At 43.9% G+C, this 24,422-nt stretch overlaps 1 protein-coding gene across 4 annotated transcripts in view; it reads right to left on the minus strand.

Annotated features, from left to right (window-relative positions):
- COL4A4 (collagen type IV alpha 4 chain) overlaps positions 1-24,422 on the minus strand; it is a 152,661-nt gene that overhangs the window by 105,880 nt on the left and 22,359 nt on the right. For all 4 annotated transcript variants that reach the window (XM_042244323.2, XM_060411348.1, XM_027965246.3 and 1 more), the window contains exon 4: positions 20,004-20,081. In XM_042244323.2, coding sequence (XP_042100257.1) covers positions 20,004-20,081 — 78 coding nt within the window. The remainder of the gene's footprint in view (positions 1-20,003; positions 20,082-24,422) is intronic.

The following is a 24,422-nucleotide window of genomic DNA, read 5'->3' on the forward strand; positions in this document are numbered from 1 at the left end:
TTCTGTCATTGAAAATTAAAAATTTATTTGGCTGCATCGTGTTTTAGTTGCCGTGCATGGAGTCTCCAGTCGTGGCACACGAGCTCAGTAGTTGTGACATGTAGGATCCTAGTTCCCCGACCAGGGATCGAACCCACGTCCCCGGCATCACAAGGAGACCATCAGGGAAGTCCCCTGAAGAAAGTAATTTTTAAATGAAGTCTCATTAACATTATGTTAGTGACACAAGAGTGAGGAAAAACTGCCAGATCTTTCATTTCCTTCAAATGACTAATGATTTGTCTGCCTTTTTAGAGAGAAACATTTCTTTTTTAGCTGATTTTATCTGCTCTCTTATCCCTAATTTGGACACTGGCTCTCTACATCACATTATTTTTACGCAATCTAACTTCCTTTACATGAATGAAAATATCACCTTTTATTTTAGGCAAAGAAGTTTCAGGAACTCAGCTCTCTCCCTGAACACACAGTGGGAATATCTCTGGGACAAAGAAGAGGAAAGCTCTGCTCTCTTTAAGCCTGTTCCCCTTTGCATTTAGACGCACTTTATTTTGGGGGGGCTCCAAAATCACTGCAGATGGTGACTGCAGCCATGAAATTAAAAGACGCTTACCCCTTGGAAGAAAAGTTATGACCAACCTAGATAGTATATTCAAAAGCAGAGACATTACTTTGCCGACTAAGGTCCATCTAGTCAAGGCTATGGTTTTTCCTGTGGTCATGTATGGATGTGAGAGTTGGACTATGAAGAAGGCTGAACGCCGAAGAATTGATGCTTTTGAACTGTGGTGTTGGAGAAGACTCTTGAGGGTCCCTTGGACTGCAAGGAGATCCACCCAGTCCATTCTGAAGGAGATCAGCCCTGGGATTTCTTTGAAAGGAATGATGCTAAAGCTGAAACTCCAATACTTTGGACACCTCATGCGAAGAGTTGACTCATTGGAAAAGACTCTGATGCTGGGAGAGATTGGGGGCAGGAGGAGAAGGGGACGACCGAGGATGAGATGGCTGGATGGCATCACGGACTCAGTGCACGTGAGTCTGAGTGAACTCCGGGAGATGGTGATGGACAGGGAGGCCTGGCGTGCTGCAATTCATGGGGTCGCAAGGAGTCAGACACGACTGAGCGACTGAACTGAACTGAACTGATGCCATGAATGCGATGTTCAGATACCACAGCAAATCTTACAACTCTTTCTGTTCTGAAGTAGGCAGGTTGATATATCTCAGCATCAGTTTATCTGATCAGTTTCCAGATGATCATATCTAGCTTCCTCCTTGACATCTCCTTGAATACAATGGTTGTTGTGGCTGGTCACCCCACAGACTGTAACCCTCCAGGCTCCTCAGTCCATGGAATTCTCCAGGCAAGAATACCAGAGTGGGTAGCCATTCCCTTTTTCAGGGGGATCTTCCTGACCCAGGGATCAAACCCAGGTCTCCTGCATTGCAGATTCTTTACCATCTGAGCCACCAGGGAAGCCCCGAATACAATGGTACCTCCAGCTTAAAAAAAGTGCAAAATAGAACTTCTAATTTTTCTCCCCAGATCTGATCTTTCATTCACCTTCTCCAGCTCCAGAAAATTAGGGATCACCCTTGCTATTCCTCTTTCTCCCACACTACATTTAACCCATGCTCAATTCCTAGCCATTTCACTTCCAAAAGAGATCTGAAGCCTCCCCACCTCACTGTCTGCTGCCTGGCTGCCACACTGGTGCAGCCAGCATCAGCGAGACCTGCACTCTAGGCTCCCAAATGGTTCTCCAGCTTCCTTTTACCCGCTCCTGGCCTTTCTCCAAGTGACATTAAAGCAGAAATCAGATCACGGCATGGCCCTGCTTTTCAAGTTCTCCTTGCCTTCCCACTGCAAGCAAAATAAACCCTGTGCTCCTCACCTTCCGGCCTCACAGAGTGTGGCCCAGATTCCCTTGCCCCCTGGGCTGTGCCTGCCCCACACTCACCACGTCCGCCACGCTGCTCTTATCTGTCCCAGGGCCTGGGTGCAAGAACTTCCTCAAAGGCTCTTTCTCTAGATCTGCACATGACGTGAGTCTCTCCTGAACCACCACCAATGAAGGAGGATTCTCAGTTCATCCACAACCCCATTAGTCTCCAGCAGGGCACTCTGTCTACTTCTTTCTTAAGATCTTAGCATTTCACGTTTTTTTTTTGTTTTTTTTTTTAACTTTTGGCCCTTCCGCACAGCCTGTGGGATCTTAGTTCCCTGACCAGGGATCAAACTTGCACCCTCTGCATTAGAGTCTTAACCACTCGACTACCAGGGAAGTCCCTCACAGTTTTACAATTATGTATCTGCTCATCAGTTCGTTGTCTGCTCTCAATGAGATGCTAGTACCATGAGGGTGGGGACATCTGCTCACCATTTAAGTCTTCTATCTACTAGCTGCCATGGCCTTTGGCTCAGGAATGAATGAATGAAGGGTTCATGGGGCGGTAACTATGCGCTCAGGCTTGGTGTTCCAGCCTGACCATCCATCCACTCCAGAAATACCCTTCCTGGACCCTGGAAAGTGATTTTTGAACTTTGCAAAAAAGGAATGCTATCAAATGCAATGTTTATGACGTATTCCTTGATTTTACACTTCAAATTTATTTTTATAAAATAACCAATGTATGAGAATAATGAGGCTCTTTGAATGAACTTTAGACTCTCAAGTCAGGGTTTCTAAATGATACTTCCAGCCTCCGCATTCAATCTCTGTCTATAATTTGATGTGAGCAGAGAGTATCTTAGATTCAAATGTTTTGTTAAAATAACTCACTTTGCAATCTTAAGATAACACTTCTAGATGAGGTAAAGAGAAGCTTTTTAATGAGAAGTTTATAACAGTGATTTTGCCAGTGCGGGGTGATCTGGCCACATGACACCATGTACTGTACACACACGTGTCCAGCTGTGTTGTCTAACAGCTTCAGAGTCTGTGCTCTATTTCACTACAGTCTGAAAACACTCTGGATCCATCTGAAGTCAGACTGTTCATCTGCCATTTTTTTGTATGTTTTCTAAAAATTTTCCAAATATTTAAGAAAAGTCATTGAATCTCCCCTTTCCCCACCAGACAACCTGGATGACTGCATTCAGTGAGCAAGTGAAGTCTTGATCTGTGGACAGAAAAGCTGAGTGGATTTCAGGGGAGATCTGCTCAGATCAGATCTCTTAAATCTCTGGGCAATTCTGAATCATTAGTGCTCAGCTCCAAGCGTGCATGGGGCTTCCCGGGTGGCTCAATGGTAAAGAACCTGCCTCCAGCGCAGGAGACTCAGATTCAATCCCTGGATTGGGAAGATCCCCTGGAGAAGGGAATGACTACCTGTTCCAGTATTCTTGCCTGGAGAATCCCATGCACAGAGGAGCCTGGGGGGCTACAGTCTATGCGGTTGCAAAGAGTCAGACATGACTTAGTGACTGAATAACAAAATCCACCAGTGTGCACAGGACCCTGCACAAGAATGTAGGTAGAGTCAGCCATAGGTGTGTGGGGCCCAGGGAAAAAGACTTTTTGTACAGTCCCATTTACATAAAAATTTGAATCATCTGAAATCGATGTGTAAGCACCATTCTGGTGACCCAATCTCAGGAATCCTATGAATGAAATCCCACAAGGGGGCGAGTGAGACTGTTCTGTTAGGCAGCCACCCTCTTGAAACCAGGGCCAGTCATGGGCCCCAGCCCTGAGCATGAGCCCCAGAGCTCCTCATGTGCTCAATCCCCACAAGATAAACAGAGTGCATCCTGTTGAAACTACTTAAAGCCCAAGCTGGAGCTGCCACTGCCTGGGTACCACTTAAGCAAACTTCCATAACTTATCTGTCCCTGTGAATGATCCACAGGACTGAAAATGGGGTCTGTCCACTCAGCCAATCCCCTAACACCAAGCTGACCCTGGACTCTATGCTTTCTTCCTCACTCCTTCTTTCATTATTGACAACCTTTCATTATTACAACCTTTCATTATTGTAACCTCTGCCTACATTTTGCAAGTCAAAATCATACTTTATTTATACTTTCCGTTCTCTTCATACATTTTCATTATCATTAGAATAGCTGCTAGTCCTTGAGCACCCATAAAAATACTATAAGCTTAGAATTTTCAAGAAAGCTTACATGTATACATAAGTGTTACAGAAAAGACAACAAGAAAATATAAAATATAATCACATGGGCACCAACCATTTAGGGCACTTTGAGGCCATATCTATTTACTCTAGATATTATACAATTTCTAAACTACAATCTAAGTGTCAGCATAAATAGTGACTTCAGCTGACCTTTTCTACGTGTTACTTAATCTCAGCTGGTTTTGATTAATTACCATAAGGCTCAGGAAATAACTGCTTTTTCATTAAGTTTGGAAATTATCTGTCTTACATATCATTCACACAAAAAGTTCTAAATTATCTATTGTGAACACTGTACTTTACAATAACCTATGATCTAAAAACAACGAAATGCATGTCTGGACAGAAAAGGGGAACAGAAAGGACAGCCAACTCACTGGCTATAATTCTCTTTAATGTATTTCGTTTTAGACACTCGATGCCGAGTCCAAGCCACTAATGGAACTTTGGAGAGAAAAGGAAAAGGAGTGGAAATATTGAGCACAGTGGCAAGAATGATAAAATTGCATTCAATATAGAAATGTGTCCTGATTGAGAACACACCAGCTAAAACACCCTTAAACAGAAATACATCGAGCGATGGTAATTTGTAGTATTAAATTTTCTGTCCCTCCCTTTTGCCACCTCCCCAGCCCTGATCGGTCACACTGACATCCCTGAACAAGGGATGTCAAGCTCCGTTCTTTCGCAGACTTCTGTGTCCTGTCCCTGAAGCACCCCTGCCTTGCCCCCCAAGTCATCTCTCACTCCTCCCCTGGAAAAACCCCACTGTCCGCTACCCTTACCCCACACCCTTGAGAGATGCTTGTCCAAGATGCCTGTGTCCCCGTCCACGCCTCTGATCACCTCTTTGTCTGTGTGTCCCCAGCCCCACATCCACCAACCAGAGCTCCTGGCAGACAGAGTCTAGGTGCCCGAGGCCACGATGCAAGAAAGGCAGAGAACAATACTTAACAAAATCACGTGGTCAGATCCACCACCCAACCCAAGGGAAGACTGTCAAGGATCTGCTTTCTCCTGGCTCTGAATTGCTGTCCCTGGAAGTGGCTGAGAGTAAGGATGGGGACCTGAGATGACTCCACCCGGGCTGAGCAGAGCAGTGGCCCTGAACACTGCCCTGTTGGTGTCTGTGGTTGCTGAGATCTGACATAGGGGTCTTCCTTCAACCACACTAAACTGCACATACACCCCCTAGCGTGCAAGTGGAAAAACGAACAGAGAGCATTAAAGGCCTCCTTTCTCTGGGATGGACTTTGCGTTTTGTTCTACATGCTGTGCTGTTTTTTTCTCTTAATCGTTATCTCACTACAGAATACATCTTAAAAAATACTCTAAAACCTTGTATACCAGTATTAAATATGCCAGAAAGCCATTCACAAAAACTTCCCAAGCACCAGTATTTGAAATAGTCATTGTGAGTTTATCTAATCTGAGTAAATCATTTATCCACAGTGATGGAATAATTCCACTTCATCAGCTTGATTATATTCTTTGTAGCGAAAGATGGAGAAGCTCTATACAGTCAACAAAAACAAGACCAGGAGCTGACCGTAGCTCAGATCATGAACTCCTTATTGCCAAATTCAGACTTAAATTGAAGAAAGTAGGGAAAACCACTAGACCATTCAGGTATGACCTAAATCAAATCCCTTATGATTATACAGTGGAAGTGAGAAATAGATTTAAGGGCCTAGATCTGATAGAGGGCCTGATGAACTATGGACAGAGGTTCATGACATTGTACGGGAGAGAGGGATCAAGACCGTCCGCATGGAAAAGAAATGCAAAAAAGCAAAATGGCTGTCTGAGGAGGCCTTACAAATAGCTGTGAAAAGAAGAGAAGCAAAAAGCAAAGGAGAAAAGGAAAGATATAAGCATCTAAATGCAGAGTTCCAAAGAACAGCAAGAAGAGGTAAGAAAGCCTTCCTCAGCGATCAATGCAAAGAAATAGAGGAAAACAACGGAATGGGAAAGACTAGAGATCTCTTCAAGAAAATTAGAGACACCAAGGGAACATTTCATATAAAAGAAGGGATCAATAAAAGGAAAAAAAACATGTTTAAAAGTAAAGAGTTGAGCTTACTAATTTATCAGGCAACACTAAAATTAACTTCACGATGAATAGACATAAATAAGGGGATGACAGAGGATGAGATGGTTAGACAGCATCACTGACTCAGTGGACATGAATCTGAGCAAACTCTAGGAGATGGTGAAGGACGGTGCTACAGTCCACGGGGTTTAAAGAGTCAGAGGCAACTTAGCGATTGAACAAGACAAGACACTTCTGTAACTACAGAATCATTAAATAATCACAAGAATTTTGCATCCTTAAAAAAAGGAGTTTTGGGTTTTTTTTTTAAGAAATATTCCACTCCTACCCCTGCACCTTTCACCCATGCTAGGCAATGGATCATTGCATTTCAGTCACTGTAGCAAAAAGAAAAAAATGCCCAAGGGAATGAATGGCTGGCTGTCAGAGGTAGGATCCCTGCATTTTTTTCTGTTTTTTTCTTTTTTTTTTTTTTGCTACTGTGGGTCTGGAATTGCCTCTGTGGTTTATGACCTTCAGTGAGAGACGGTGAAGTCAGAAAAAGGATTCACTGAATCCAGAAAGGACAATCGGCCTGACAGCCGAGGAAGCTCTGGCATGCCATGGGAAGCCGCCAGGCCATGGCTTTCTACCCAAAGGCCAGCCGGACGCCGAGTCATCAGACCCATTCACGCGCCTCCCCACTGCGGCTGCAGCCGCACCGGGCTCTCGGGCCAGCTGAACAAATAAAGGCTGAAGGCGATCGGAGTGGACACTGGCTCCCACGCCTGCCTGGCTCTCGGAGGCCAGAGCATTCCTTTAGGATTCCCCCTCATTAACCGTCCGTGTCAGATGCGTCTCTTGAGCTCGGCTAGGATCAGACTACCTTTATTTCACAACATTTAGTAGACGAGACCAACAGAGAAGACAATATGTACATTTGTAACACTGAAATCTTCAAATCAGCCTTTTGGGCTACCACTGGTCTGCTTGCTTCTGGGAAGCAAACCCTAAGAGATATGGAGGGACATATGTACACCCGTGGCTGATTCATGTGGTGTATGGCAAAAACCACCACAATATTGGAAAGTAATTTTACTTAAAATAATTTTTTTTAAAAAGAAATCCTCCGTTTATTGAGCAGTGTGAGGACTGGGAGAAACAGCTGCAGAAAGACAACGGCAGATGTAGACACAATCACACTTTTTCTGCCACTACTTCTTGCTCTTTTAGAATTGGAGAATCCATGCAAGAACCCTGAGTGAATGAAATGAATGAACAAACAAGAAAGGTGCTTTCATTATACTGTTGTTTAGTCACTAACGGGAAAGTGAAGTCACTCAGTCGTTTCCGACTCTTTGCGACCCCATGGACTGTAGCCCACCAGGCTCCTCCGTCCATGGGATTTTCCAGGTGAGAATATTGGAGTGGGTTGCCATTTCCTTCTCCAGGAGATCTACCCAACCCAGGGATTGAACCCAGGTCTCTCGTACTGTAGGCAGACACTTTACCGTCTGAGCCAGAAAGTAAAAATGAAAGTGAAGTCACTAAGCTGTGTCCAGCTCTTTTGCAACCCCATGGACTGTAGCCTGCCAGGCTCCCCTGTTTTTGCTTGGAAATTTCCAGGCAAGAATACTGGAGCGGATTGTCAATTTCTTCTCCAGGGGATCTTCCAGACTGAACCCACATCTCCTGCATCTCCTGCATTGGCAGGCAGATTCTTTACCACTGTGCCATCTGGAAAGCCTTTTATTACACTGTTTACACATAAATTTCCAAATCACTCTTGGCCAATAAGACCACGACATTGATCATCAAAAGTGTCGCAGGAAGGGGAAGGTATTTATAAAGCCTGGTTATGCACCTGGGGTGTCCATATATTACTTCATTTAAGCCAACCAGCAGCACTGAGGACACTGGATTATTATTCCTGTATAAATAAGGAAAGTCCACATATAACAGTGTCCATCAAATTAGTTAAAGACCTCTATTTTTGTGTTCTCAAATCTAATTTCCTAGTCCCATCCTGTATCTCTGACTGTTCTGTGGGAACTTCCTTGAATCTTCTTCCCTGTACATTCACACTCATCATGTCAGAAGCTGAGCTCACCACGCCCAGACTGGTTTTCCTACCTTTTTCCTCCCTGACTCAGCAGACAGCAACTTGGGTTTCTTCCACCAGCTAAGCTGGGTGGTGACCCAGCTGTCAGCTTTGCTGACCCTCTATCCCTCCTTCTCCCAAGACCAAGCCTATCACTTCTTTCCCTGAATTAATTCTCAGATGTCTGTCCCTCTGGACCCTGGGTCACAGTCTGGTCATCCACGTGGGCTACCCAAGCACCAGCCTCCCCCACTTCCCTAAGTCCAGTCTCCCCCTCACTTGCACATACCAATATCAACTAACCCTCAGTCTTCCCTATGCTGTGTCCTTACTTCCGTCAACACTGCAATGAGCACAGCCCATCCTCCTCCACCCCAGCAAACCATGGTCCCTAAGGGTCTGCACCCACATCCTCTGCTCCAGTCACATTTGTGTATCCTCTTTGCCTGAAGGAATAGCAGCCTTGGTATCTGAGCCCTGTAGCTAAGATTCAACCTTCCCCCAACCCAAATTATGATGACAACAATGATGACGATGCTGGGGCACCCCTCACAGAGCACTCACTCCATTCTGGTCCCTGGAAAAGTACTGTGCCTTCCTCGCATGGAATCCTTACATCCTTAGAGTGCAAAGTCATCCTACGTCTACTTTTTCATCCCCAAATGAGGAAGCCTGGGCTCAGAGAGATGAAGGCCACTTGGCTACCACCTGGAGAAGCAGAGTCACACCCGACTTCAAAGTTGCTGCTTCCCTTTTCACCACAGTCCTTTTCAACCTCACTCTTGTGTAAACTCTCATATCCACCTTCAAACAGTTAACACCCACACAAGCTTAGCACTTATTTCTCATTATTGTTTTATGCATGCTACTTTAATATCTACTTGGGGTGATGTCGTCCAGTAAGATTACTGGGACCAGGAATCTGTGTAATAAAACCACCCCCAGACCACCTTGGCCACTGCCTTCCACGGTATAATTAAATATACACTCAAGCACTTATTTATAATCAAAATTAACAAAGAAGAGTTTGCCAGCAACCCTGTCTTTTAAATTCTTGACTGTGTTTCAACAACTATGCCACTAGGTGGCGCTATAACATCACTTAAAGCTCAACTAGGCCTCAATGTGCAGCCTAAACCCTTTAGGGGTGCTTCCAAGATCCTTCTCTATTGCAAATGAAACAACTGCTGGAGATATAGGAGGATCATAAAATAAATAACAAAAAAAAAGGTGTTACTCAAAGAGTAGACAGTCCAAGGAGACCGGACTGCAATGGCAAGTGTTTTCTTGTGCCTTAAGTTCACCTCACTCAATAAAGGAAAAAATTGGTCAGTTAAGTAATACTGACTCAGGATTTTCAGCTGTTTAAAAAAAATTTTTAATGGAGGTTAAATGAGTATTATTTATTTTTTCATTAATATAAGCAAGACAATAATGTGTCCTTCCAAATCATGTAAAATTCATTTATTAATGTCTTTTAATTTGATAAATAGGCTGTATTTTTGTATCATTTTTTTTCCAGTTTTTTTTTTGGAGGGCCATACCTCAAAGTCTGTGGGATTTTAGTTCCCTTGGGCCCATGGCGGCAAAAGTGCAAAGCCCTAACCAGTGGACAGACAGGTTAATTCCCCATGGGAATTAACATCTTAAACTTACACAGTGCGGTATCAAGTATATCATTAAAACTGGAAGAAAGGGAATTCCCAGGATCTCAGTTCCATTCCTGGTGAGGGAATTAAGATTCTGCATGCAGAGCAGCGGAGCCAGATTTTTTTTTAAAGATGTACAGCATAATGATTCAACTCACATACATCATGAAATCACAATAAGTTTAGTGAACATTCCTCCCCTCATATAATATAGCTCAAAAATAAAAGAAAAAAGTTGTTTCTTTAAGAGGAAGCTTGATGCAATGGGAAAAAATGCTGTACTGAGAACTAGAAGACATTTGCTACTGAATGATAAACAAGGTCACCCACCTACCATACAGCATGGGGAACTATCTTCAGTAGCATGTTTGGAAAAGAGTGTGTGTGTGTGTGTGTGTGTGTGTGTGTGTGTGTGTGTGTGTGAATAACTGAATCACTTTGCTATACACCTGAAACACTGTAAATCAACTATAGTTCAATTTAAAAAAAAATAATAAGGTCACCCCTTGATCCAGGTCATGGAACACTGGTTTTCCCATCTTCAGTAATGGTGTAACATTAGCCCAGCCTCGTACCCCTCCAGGTACAATGGTCTCCAGCGCAGACCTCCCGCCAGGGTGCAGTAGCCTCCCGACAGGTTTTCCCTAATAATTCTCCCTGCCCCTCATTGCCTTCACTATATTCTCCAAAGAGCAGCCAGCATGTTCTTATAACATAAATCCAACCTGTGTCTACTCCTCCGAACATCTTCCAAAGCCTTTCCTATTCTTCAGGATAACCCATATCTGGTTTTTCCGTTGCTATGGGAATGCACCAGGCAGCGCCGAGAGCTCCTGGAATGCCACTCGAGGAGCTAGAATCCAGGTGTCTCTCTTTCTCTCCTCTGCTCTCCAGGGGTCCCTGCCCCTGGCCATTCCCATCCTTCTCCCCATCCTGAGTCTCCAGTGCTGGCCCCTCTTCCTCCTTCTGCAGCTCTGCTGGGCTGCCCTGACCTCTTGCCACTTTCTCTTGGGCAGACTTGCCCATCTCCCTGGAGCCAGGCACCTCCAGCTCTGAGTATCCTGTTTCCCTCCCTAGCCCAGACTCTCTTCTGAGCGCCGGCCACATATCAGTATGCAAAGTAGACTCATGATCATCCCCTTACGTGTGCTCCTCGGCCACCCATCTCCGTCCACACAGCTGTTCACATCACCCCAGGGTGTCCCGTGTGCTCCCTGCCCCACCTGGAGTCTCCTTCCTACCTATCTGCCTCCCGAATATTCTCAACACCCACGCTCTTCCCCTCCACACTTGCCCCTTTGCTGAGCCACCATGACCTCCCACCAGGGCGACTACAGTAGCCTCCTGACAGGTTTTCCCTAATAATTCTCCCCACCCCTCATCACTTTCACTATATCCTCCCAAGAGCAGCCAGCATGTTCTTATAACATAAATCCAACCTGTGTCTACTCCTCCGAACATCTTTCAAAGCCTTTCCTATCCTTCAGGATAACCCATACGTATCTGGTTTCTCAACTGCATCCCTTACCACTCGCTCCCTCACCTACATGATCAAACCTTGCTGGCCACCTCGTGGCCCATCCAACACGCCTGCCCATCTCCTTCTCACTTCAGAGCCTAAGTAGGCGCTGCTGTCTCTGCCCAAACACTTACAGTGGTTTGAAGTGTGGCCACGAAAAGATACGTTTATGCCCTAAGCCTGGAACCTGTGGATATTGCCTTGAGTGGCAAAAGATGTAATAAACCTAAGGATTTTGAGAGGATGGCTTTTGTTCTGTGTTATCCAGGTGGGTCCTAGAGGCCATTACATGTATCCTTATAAGAGGGACATGGAGGAAGATTTGGTCCAGACATGCAGGGGAGAAGGAATGGAGGCAGAGGCTGAAGTGATGTGGCCACAAGCCGGGGCTGGAAGAGGCAGAGAATGGGTCTCCATCCTGCTATGGGGAGAACACGCCATGCTTCCCCTAGGCCATTGCTGGGTGACCTCTGTTTCCACCAGGTCCAAGATATCCTGGCACCGTCCACCATGCACACATAGGCTTCTGTGCAAAATCAAGTTAGAGCACTAGATTATCCACCCAGGGAGGAAGAAAGGGTCTTCGTCTATTCTTTTCCCTGATGCGTCTGAAACACCCAGACCACCCCACATCTGGCACTCATCAGGCACCCAGGAGGAACTGCTGGAAGGTGAGTCTGTCTTGCTATATGGACTCCCAGCTCCGGGCCACAGGGACCCACCTCTTTACCCCCAAGGCCTCACAGCCTCCTCAGATGCCTGGCACATGGTGAATGCTCAATGGCTGTTTGCTGAACGAATGAAAGAAATCGTTGTTGCCATTGTTCAGTCACTCAGTCGTATCTGACTCTTTGAAACTCCATGGACTGCAGCACGCCAGGTTTCCCTGTCCTTCCCTGGTTTGCTCAAACTCATGTCCATTGAGTCAGTGATGCCATCCAACCATCTCATCCTCTGTTGCCCCCTTCTCCTCCTGCCTTCAGCATCAGTCAATCAGCTCTCCGAATCAGGATTCAAAGGCCAAAGGATTGGAGCTTCAGCTTCAGCAGCAGTCCTTCCAGTGAATACTCAGTGTTGATTTTCTTTAGGATTGACTGGTTTGATCTTGCAGTCCAAGGGACTCTCAAGGGTCTGCTCCAGCACCACAATTCTAAAGCATCAATTCTTCGGTGCTCAGCCTTCTTTATGGCGTAGAAGGAAAGAATGGCTAATAACAGTGATTTGCAAATTCACATACATGTGACAGAGGAGTGGAAAAAAAAACCCAGCACTTGAAGACACAGCTGTTTCCCTGTGGATTTCTTAGCAACTTACAGAAAATGGCATGTGAAAGGAGAAATATAATTTTCTCTCCTAAAAACTCTGTAATTCACTTTAACTAATTTAGTCACATGCTACCTTGGTGCAAAACAGCTGTCCTTGTAGTCACAAAGTCTGCTCCCGTGTTCCTGTGTGGAAGATGCCCTGCGTGGAAAAGCACCTTATTTCTTACCACCACCACCAAGGCTGACTCCACTTTGGTAATGACCCTGATGCTCTAGAGTTCAGCCTAGTCCCACATTTGCTGAGCTCTGCGCCCGCCTGGCCACGGTTCACTCTGGGTCGCAGAGCTCAGCAATCATCGTTGCTATCGGACTGAACTGAGCGTGTGCACGAACACACACACACGCACTCACTCACACACACACACACACACACACACACAGGATTGAACTCCACCCAGGAGACCAAGGGCACAGCTATAAAACATTGCCCATTTAATGAGGTGACTGACCGGGGCAGACATACCAAAATCTACCTTCAGACCCAACCCGTCACTGGGGTTTCTTGATGAGGTTTCATACAGTTAGCCCATTTGGTAAATAATAGAGGCAAATTATTTAATAAAAGTAGTGGGCAAATATAGGCTTGCTTTCCTTTTTCAAGCACAAATGTTGGGTTTAGAGAGCAAGATCGTCGGCATACTGAAAGCCATGCTAATTAGTTGGAGTTATTCCTCTGGGTTGTTTAGTTGCTAAGCCAAGTCCGACTCTTTGCAACCCTATGGACTGCAGCCCACCAGGGTCCTCTCTCCATGGGATTCTCCAGGCAAGAACACAGGAATGGGATGCCATGGCCTTCTCCAATTCCTCTATATACGTGAGGACTAAGTCACTTCCTGTGCGACTCTTTGCGACTCTATGGACTTTAGACTGCCAGACTACTCTGTCCATGGGCTTCTCCAGGCAAGAATACTAGAGTAGGTTGTCAAACCCTCTTCCAGGGGATCTTCCCAGCCCAGGGATCGAACCCACGTCTCTTATGTCTCCTGCATTGCCAGGCGGGTTCTTTGGAATAACCTGGGAAGCCCCATTCCTCTATATAGATATTGGCTATTAATGATATTATTAAGAAGCCGAATGATATAAAATGATATCTCCCTTCTACCCTGAGGTCTCCCATGCCCTGTTCAGAAATATTCTCGTGCACTGACATATAGGATTCAGTCTTAACTTCTGTATGTTTCCATTCTTTAAAATTTAAGGTTAATATTTATGACAAGGGGAACTACTTTAACCAGATAAACCAGTTACAAGCTGGCAGGTGGTAGGCTGAATTCTATCAGGAAATCTGTTTAATTATTAAGCACCATGGTTTTTTTTTTTTTTTTAATGCTGATCCCTTTACAAAAGGACCACTCAGCCCCACAGAGTCCCCAAAGCTGAGGTCCCTTCCTGGGACCCCTCACTCAGGTCACCTGCTGTCACCTCAAGGCACCTGCATGTGTCAGCTCAGATAAGACCTCATATGTCAGACGATTCTCCAGCAGAGACACAGTGAGCTAGGAAGTCGGTCCCGGAGAAGAAAGAGGCAGCAAGAAAAAGAAGACATCAGAACCAAATCACCAAGGGGTAGTGACAGACTAAATTTGCCAACTTCTCTGCAGTCACTGGAATTTGCGTCTATCAAAATGTAACATAATCGACTTACATAAGCTTCGAGAACATGAAAATAATTGCTCTGAACCATTTATCAGGCTACAGTTATAGACTGTACTAGAACACAGTTGCGTGAGTGATAAAGAGGTTGAATTCTAGAACTCTGCATGCAAATCATTCAATGATAATGAAAAATGTTAACAATAGTTAAAATTTCCCAAGGAAATTCCATTTTTATCATGGACTGCAAGCTCTTAGGAGTGGAAGGGACAAGTGAAGGAGACTGCAGGAAAAAAATACCTGTATGTATTTTGGTGATTTAAAATTCCCAAAAGAAAGACTGGTTTTCTAATGGGTGATTTTGGTTTCCAAACTAAAAATAAACCAAGTCAGATCGTGAGTTTTAAGCCATTTGACCTTCTAATGTATAAAACTACCAAACTATAAAGTTCTATTGACTTAACAGTTACAAGACTCCCTTGAATGGAAAACAGTATTTTTTTTTCTGGAATAAAATATAGAAAATGTCTTTATTATCAAGTGAGTTACTAAAGCAACCTTATGAAAGGTTCCATCCTGGTCTGTGATAACACGTATGTAATTTTCCCTACAAGAAGACATCCATCAAAAAACACAGCGATTTCTCCTTTGAAACTGCTGTGCTGCACTCAGTCATGTCCAACTCTTTATGTCCCCTTGGACTTCAGCCCGCCAGGCTCCTCTGTCTGGGGGATTCTCCAGGCAAGAATACTGGAGTAGGTTGCCATTCATTTCCTCCTCCAGAAGATCTTCCCGTTGAAACTGATAAAGAATAATTTGATATCATGCCCAATGCTATGTCATTAATATCCATAAAGAGGGACTATAATGGGGTTTGGGGAAATGATATGCAGAGTCACAAAATACTTCAGAAGCCAATTAAGTTACTGTCATATGTGAAAAGTCATGCCCACATCACAGAACCTCCCACAGGAGGACAGGACCAGTCCTTTAGTACAAACTCTTATTTCCCAGGTGAGGGCTCTGAACTCCCCCCAAAACCAAAGCGGTAATTCCCAGTGTCCTACCCTCAGACTCGAGGTCTTTCCAGGATGCTACGAAACCTTCAAAAGATCTCAATACAGCAGTGGCCACATTCCCTTCTGCAGCTCAAAGCGCTTATTTCTGGTTCTACCTGATATAGAGTTGTTATGACAAAAACTCTAAACTCTGTGAGATGCTCACTAACGGGTTTGCACGTTGTGTGTGAAAGACTCAGAGGAGAAACTTCCTGCTAATTCTATTCCCATTTCCCTTGGACTTGGCAGGTCTTCCCACATACATGGTGCTTGTGCCCTGGCTACCAGCTCAGACTTCCAAATCCTGTCCAGGCTCAAATCCGAATTTTAAGTTACTGATTTAAGTGTGTTAACTACCTATTAGCTGCCATCTACTGCGATCATCTCAAAGAAATACCTCCAAAAATGACTCTCAGCTCTCAAAGAGGAGAAACTAATGGAGGCAACTTATATTTCTAGGGCATCCGCTACGAGCCAGGAACCAGCATAAACATTTTACATGTATCCTTTACAACCACTTGTAAGGAGAACATGCTTACAATCTAATCAAGAGGGTCAGACACATCCACAGTCGAAACCAGAGCTATAGGTCAGAGTGCAAAAAGCATCCCAGAGGGAACCAGGTTGCCATTAGGGGGCCATCCGCACTGTCTGGGGCCAGGCAGGAGACCTTGTGGGGGGCGGAGTCTCTCCTGAGTTCCTCTAGGAAGGGCGGAAAAGATGGAGAGTGAGTGGAAGTGGGAAGGCATCCCAGAAAAGGGCAGAGGGGATGTGTCATAAAATCAATAAATATTGTCATTGCTTTCTGGTCATGAATCCCTGGATTATTTATTATGCTACTTCCAGAGCTGACTCATTGGAAAAGACCCTGATGCTGGGAAAGATTGAAGGAAGGAGGAGAAGGGGGCGACAGAGGATGAGATGGTTGGATGGCACCACTGACTCGATGGACATGAGTTTGAGCAAGCTCCAGGAGTTGGTGATGAACAGGGAAGCCTGGCGTGCTGCAGTCCATAGGGTCACAAAGAGCTGGACATGAGTGAATGATTGAACAACAACAAACAAAAAGTTTTTCAGTATTATCTAAATGGTCCATAATGATCATATATGAATATTACAATAAAAACCGCTATAATCATTTTTTTTTAAAAAGGTAGAGGAGTGGGAATGTTTAGATTGTGTTTGAGGGACAGTGAGCAACCCAGCTGATGCAGTGGGAGACGGTCCAAGGGGAGGCGATGGTGACTACTGATGAGAACACATGTTGGGGCAGGACTGTGAGCCTCCAGCAATGCAGGAGTGAGACTGAGGGAACCCCCTGGGTTCCTGCCCTTAGATGCATCCCAGTTCAGTTCAGTTCAGTGGCTCAGTCGTGTCCGACTCTTCCAGATCCCATGGACCGCAGCACGCCAGGCCTCCCTGTCCATCACCAACTCACGGAGTTTACTCACACTCATCTTCATTGAGTCAGTGATGCCATCCAACCATCTCATCCTCTGTCATCCCCTTCTCCTCCTGCCCTCACTCTTTCCCAGCATCAGGGTCTTTTCCAATGAGTCAGTTCTTCACATCAGGTGGCCAAAGAATTGGAGTTTCAGCTTCAGCATCAGTCCTTCCAATGAACACTCAGGACTGATCTCCTTTAGGAAGGACTGACAAAATGTGGTCTACTGGAGAAGAGAGATGCATCCTAACTCCACCTCAAACCCTAGCTTCTGTCTCCACTGAAACCCTCGCCCAGCTTGGCTCCCCAGCCCTTACTATAGACACAACAGCTTTGATTTTGGGCTGGACAAACTACTCAGTCAGCCATTCAGCCAGAAGAGGCATCACTTCCGTCTTAGGAAGGCCCTGCTGTTCCACTCAGCTGTGCCACCTTGGAAAGTGCCTCAACCCTCGTAATTCAGCTTATTTCTGTTTCTATCGCCCACCTTGAGCTGTCACTGCGGTGACTGGAGAGATGGCGTGAGACTGGCTGGCCGCCTCCCAAACCTCCTCCCAGTTATGCACAAGCCACGCTCCCAAATTCCTAGCTGGAGAACGTCGCCAGCGCCTCGCAGCCATCACCAGGGATCCATCTGTGCCAGGAAGGGCAGAGGTTGACCGGTGTTCCGCACACAGCTCTTCTCGACCACCCAGAAAGTGGGACAAAGACAGCAGGTCACGAAGACAGAGGCCCACCCCTGTGAGCCCTTCCTGACCCACCTCGCTGAAGGTCTGGTGATCAGAGACAGCACATACCCTACGGACGCAAATGCCTGTGATGGTTCCACAGCCCAAGGACACGGAAGACAAAGTATCAAGGGAGCAAATATAAGGGAACCCAGGCTTGAGTAGATTCAAGTGGCCATGGGGGCTCCCGAATATTAGGATGAGAACTGGCGTTTGAACCCAAGTGCCATCCTCTTCTCCTGGACCACGGGGCAGATGCTGGGACCGAGACCAGACATCTGGAAGTGGTCCCTGCTCCTTCCACGTGAAAGTGAAAGTGTTAGTTGCTCAGTCGTGTCTGACTCTTTGTGACCCCATGGAGGTCACTGCAGCCTGCCACACTCCTCTGTCCATGGGATTCTCCAGGCAAGAATACAGGAGTGGGTTACCATTTCCTTCTCCAGGGGATTTTTCTGACACCGGGATCGAACACAGGTCTCTTGTATTGCAGGCAGACCCTTTACTGTTTGAGCCACCCGGGACACCCACCCCTTCCACATATAACCAAGTTATTTAAAACTCTTGGAAATCCAGGGTTCCCTGTATTGACCAATGGACATAATATTCCTCTGGCCTCAGAACTGCTGTGGACTGAGAGCAGGATTTCTCAACCTCGGCACTGCTGGCATTTGAGGATGGATAGTTCTTTGATGGGGGGCTGTCCTAAGCATTGTAGATATCAAGCAGTCATGGCCTATGAACGACTGGAACCAGAAGCACCACCACATGCAGGTGTGTCAGTAAAAAAAAAAGTTTCCAAACATCATTAAGTCAGAGGACCACACCTACCTGGTCTCATCTTTGTTCTGTGGTGTTCCCATCCCATTCCTGCCATGGAGCTGATCCCTTCATTTCTCTTGGACCTCAAGCTCCAGGGGTCTTAAAATTTTGGCTTGCAATCTTGGCACGTTTACATGGACAACCTTGTAAAAGCACCAGGCTTTTTTCCTGACTATTGGGACCACTGACATGAAAAAAGCTAAAGCATTTCTTAAAGTGCTCGTTTTTAGGGTCCTAACTTTGCTTTCTGGCAAATGCAGTTTTCAAATTTTATCGTCGGGATGTCCCTAGTGGTCCTGTGGTTAAGACTTCACCTTCCAATGCAGGGGGTAAGGGATCAATCCCTGGATGGGGGAGCTAGGATCCCATGTGCTTCACGGCCATAAAAACGTTAAACAGAAGCAATACTACAATAAATTCAATGAAGACTTTAAAAAATAAATAAATCATAAAAGTGGCTGGGGAAAAAGCTCAAGATAGATTCTGATCACCAAAAGTTGTGATGTATTGGAGAAGAAACAAACCAGTTCAAGCAGAAAGGGATTTGCCATAACTTAAGCTCAACAAGGAAGCTGCTTACAGCAAAGGGCTTGACAAAGGAACCACACACATATTGAATGACTACTGTGTGAAGATAAAGCAATGCTGTGTGGGAGATATACGGTCCTTTCTCTCAGAAAAGTAATATTTTGGATCCTTGTGGACTGATCTTTATGGAATTGTGTTTTTTGAGCATCACACACAGCCCTATTGGATCCATCTGGACACGTTTCAAAAATCACTGATCTGACTCAAAATTGTAAAAAACTTCTGTAATATACTCTTTTCTTGTAATTCGGTGGGAGTGTTTTTAACCAATGGGATGGTTTGGTCTAATAGTCCCAGCACAGGTGAATTAGTGCCTGCCAACTGCTGCTGTCAGGATATGTGAGAGAGGTTTACAAATACATGTTCAAGAGACCCCATATACTGTAACCAAGAGGGTTATTATTGTGCCTCTCAGGACAGAGAATCGAGTGTGGTCATCAAAAGCACTGTGGACTTGAGTCCACCTGGGTGGACTTGAGTAGGGTGCTCAATTGTTCTGTGCTGATGTCTTTGGTTCTGCAAAGATGGTACCATAAGATGGGAAGAGAGTTATTGTGAGGGATTGGTGAGCTAAAGCATTTTGAGCACGTCAGACCAGTGCCTGGCACATACGGAGCACGTGATTAATGCAACTGTCACTTTGATTACGGAACACTATTCCACAAGGTTATAAAAAACGTCCAAGAGTCATGCAGTCAAATGCCTAGAAACACTTCTTTCAACAAAGTTAAGCGGGTTTTTTCTTAACTCATGACAGTATTAATACTTCTCAACTAGTGCTTTTAAAACATGAATATCGATATGGTGACCCAGCGTGGGCTGTGTACACCAGGTCCCTTTCTGTACAAAGTGATTCAACAATAATGTATTGATGACAGTGGATAGGATGCTGGGTGGAAGATCTCTAGAGCTTATTCATCTTGCATAATTCATCTTTATGCCCTTTGATTAGTAATTTCCCATTTTCCCCTCCCACAACCCATGCTGAATTTTACATGACTCACCCGAGATCCCTTTTCAGGAAAGCACTGGCAAAGAGAGCAATCTCTTCCTCCACAGAGACCAATAAACTTCTTTCCACCCTAGAAAGTGAAGCATTGATTTAGTCGACCAGTATTCATCACCTAGCTGGGTACACAATATATACATTAAAACAAGTACTCTTGGTTTCTCTAACTAATGAGATGTTCACAGTATAGTTTTATGTCTGAGTCTCTGAAAAGACTAATACTGATATACAAAAAGGCAAAGAAGTTACACTGTGGCTTGATAATCAACGTGTTGATGAATTGGGAGTTTGGGATTGACATATATATGCTATTGATACTATGTGTAAAATAGACAACTAATGAGAACATACTTTATAGCTCAGGAAACTACTGAGTGCTCTGTGGTGACCTAAATGGGAAGGAAATCCAAAAAAAGAAGAGATACGTGTATACATATAGCTGATTCACTGTGCTGTACAGCAGAAACTAATAAAACATTGCAAAGCAACTATACTCAAAAATAATTAGTTAAAAAAATTTTTTTAAAAGGAGTTCATGATTATGTGGGCAGGACAAAAGTTTACATGAGCTAGGATTTTTTTGTTTTAAAGACCTCCTTTGAAGTCATTTATGTTTAACCAGAAACTTCTATGATTTGTCTCTCTGGTAAGAGTTTGTTTACCAAGTTGCGAACAATTTCAGAATGTTAACTATGTAGCTGGGAAAACCGCACGTATACCACGGTGTCTAACTTAAATTATAAGAGTGACTTTTCTTCCAAGACTCTCTTCCTGTACCTCCAGGATCAGCTAGGGCATGCGTCCCCCAGGGAGGCCCTCATGGGTCAGCACTGCCGTCACAGTCTTGCACTTGAATTAAAACTCTTCCTCCTACAGCTTGCTGACACCCCAAGACGGCTCCTCTGATGTTTCTCTCAAACCAAAAGCTTCTGAACTTGAACAGTTTGGGCCTTTTCCCCACTTCAAGCTAGCTTTTCTACCACGCTGTTTAGAAAGTTAAATTACAACATGATCATATATTTTCTTAACTTTAACCCATCCTACACACACACACACACACACACACACACACACACACACACACACACACCCCTATGGGAAGAATCAGCCCCATTTTCTCACAAACCCTCCTTATGTACATGGCAAGTCTTCAGTCGCTTCAGTACAAAAGTATAGTCCTAGAGGGACGGTGTCCACAAAGAGACCCTTAACGACAGCCAGAATGCCACGCCTGCAGTGAAGACACACTGAGCGTCGATTCGTTCATGGCGGTCAGCGCTGCATGGTGAGAGGGCAAAGGTGGTGCATCAGCTCTCGGTGCTGGGAGCCGAGAGTATGGACAGGACCAAGGTATCCTGATAAGCCGCTTCAGTTGTGTCCAACTCTTTCATGGACTGTAGCCCACCAGGCTCCTCTGTCCATGGGAAGAATACTGGAATGGGTTGCCATGCCCTCCTCCAGGGGATCTTCCTGACCCAGGGACTGAAACTGTGTCTCTTGCATCTCCTGCATTGGCAGGTGGGTTCTTTATCACTCGTGCCATCTAGGAAGCCCCAGATAGGGCCACACACTTCTATAATTAACAGATCTTTTAAAACTAACAACAGTGTAAACCAACACGTAATGGGGAAAGATCACACAACTGAACCAATATGTACTGTCCTCTTTTTTAAAATTGGGGTATATCTGCTTTACAATGATGCTGTGTTCGTTTCTGCTGTATGACAAAGTGAATCGGCTATCAGTCTGTTCAGTAGCTCTGTCATGTCTGACTCTTTGCGACCCCATGGACTGCAGCACACCAGGATTTCCTGTCCATCTTCAACTCCCGGAGCTTGCTCAAACTCATGCTCACTCCACTGAGTTGGTGATGCCCACCAACCATCTCATCCTCTGTTGTCCCCTTCTCCTCCTGGCCTCAATCTTTCCCAGCATCAGGGTCTTTTCCAGTGAGTCAGTTCTTTGCATCAGGTGGCCAAAGTTTTGGAGCTTCAGCTTCGACATCAGTCCTTGCAATGAATCAGCTATATGTGTACATACATCCCCTTCCTGTGGCTTTCCCACTGCCTCTTCCCATTCCTGCGCCCTCCAGGTCACCAAAGAGCACCCAGCTGAGCTCCTTGTGCTATGTAGCAGGTTCCCACTAGCTATCTGTTTTACATAACAGTGCACATTTGTCGACCCTAATCTCCAGTTCATCCCCTCCCCTGTGTCTATGTGTCTCTTCTCTATGTCTGCACCTCTATTCCTGCCCTGGAACTAGGTTTATCTCTACCACTTCTCTAGATTCCACATATATGCATTAATATACAAAACGTGTTTTTCTCTTGGGGACCTAATTAAGCTTAAAAGATTCTGCACAGCAATACGCACAGTTCATATAGAAGATATGTATATACATAAATACACTATACATAAATACACAAACACACTTATGTAAAACATACATGAGTATACATGTATATGTATGAAATGCACAAATGTATACATATCCCCTTCATTACATATACATGTACAAAAGTAGACAGCCCCATATACATACACAAATGTATATGTATATGTGATGTGAGGGAAAGGAGTCTAAGTGGCATACTTTCCTTTCAATCATACAATTAAGACTTCTTTTTTCTTGAAAAATGTGCTCAGAAAAAATATTTTGATTAATCATTAATTAAAAGTACATTTTATAAACATAACTCTTATGGGTCATTGAAAAATACATAAAAATTTGAATCTTGACAAGAGCTAAGGAATTAGATAATTTAAGTTAAAAAATGTAATTGAAGTTTCAGAAACATATACCTCTTGAGCTTTGGGTAACACTGTTATCTATGAATGCAGAAATGTTAAGTTCAAAACCCTGATAAGGTAAAAAAAAAAAAAAAATCAAATGCTCAGGGCCAGGTCAGGACAGCATGAAAGCACTTAAAATAACTATTCTGAACATTTGGGTTCATTTAAGGTTGGGATTCATTACTATGTGTTTGGTGAAATACCAAAACAACCAGAGAAAAAAGAAGGTCAGTTGGTTAGATGGCTTGATAATAGAGGCAAGTTTCTTATTTTTTAAACTTTATTATGCTAAGCATTACTGAGATGTTTGTAGCAAAATTACATTTCAGAGAAGAATCGGTTCAAAGTAGATTAGAAGAATTCTAATAAAGAAACACATAGAAAACTTCAACTTGGACCAATAAAAGAAAAAAGCAAGAAGCAATTTTAGTCCCTACAAAGTTCTTCTACATCAGACATATCCCAACAAACATCACTTTAAAGGAGGGAGGCATCTATAAAGGAAGAAAGTGTACCTCAGGACCAGACTGTATAACCCCATTAAAAAGAGATAAAGACAGTATCTCACACAAGTCAACATTCAAAGTACAAACCACATTCTCTGGGAATATACTAGCACTCTCAAAAACCAATGTTACTCTTCAAAGAGAAAAAAATAAAACTCACTATCTGTTTTATCCCAGATATTTTAAACAAATATTTGTTGCATAGAAAGTTCAAGAAAATATTTTACTAATTTCTAGATTAATGATCTGTCCTGCATTTGTGCTTTTATGGGTTTTATTTTAAACAAATAACATATGTACATGATAATTCAATCACTTCAAAACAGTGTAATGGAAAAAGAAATTTTCTGTTCTAACTCTGGTCCCCAGTTCCTTCTCCTAAAGATAACTGCTCACCTCAAGTCCATGTCTGGGCATTTCTGAGCATATTTTTTAATACACAATGACCACACACACACACTTTTGGCGATTTTATCTTTGTTTTGCTTTTATGCAAAAGGTATATTTCTTTGTACCTTGCTTTTCTCACTTATGTCTTCAAAGTCATTCTGAATTACTGCATATGGCTACCCACTAAATAAAATATTGGGTTGGTCAAAAGCTCGCTTGGGTTTCTCTATAACATTTAACAGAAAAACCCAAATGGACTTTTTGGCCAACTCAATATTATAACTTATTTAGTTAGTCCTTATTAATGGACATTTAATTATCTCCCCTCTTGCTTCTGAATGCTACCTTTAAACTAATATTTTTGTGCATATATATTCATCCATGTCAGAATAAATATATATGATAAATTTCAAATAGGGAAATTGCTATGTCAATAGGCACATGCATTCAAAATCCTGATAGATGATGCCAAATTGACTTTCCACAGAGATTTTATCAATTTATATCTCTACCTTTAAAATCTATCTACAGTACACTCACTCTGTGGGAAATCTCTAGAATCTCTGCACACCAGAAGCTGGCAGGAAGAGCAAAGATAAAATAATCTTTGTTCAGGCATTATATGCACTCATATGAAACATAAAGAAGTGAAGGACGTACAATTTAGCACTCTATAGACTTTTATAACAGAAAAAAAGAACATAATACAAAAGAAACTTTAAAAA

The sequence above is a fragment of the Ovis aries genome, chromosome 2, assembly GCF_016772045.2.
Source record: "Ovis aries strain OAR_USU_Benz2616 breed Rambouillet chromosome 2, ARS-UI_Ramb_v3.0, whole genome shotgun sequence".
NCBI classification, from domain to species: domain Eukaryota; kingdom Metazoa; phylum Chordata; class Mammalia; order Artiodactyla; family Bovidae; genus Ovis; species Ovis aries.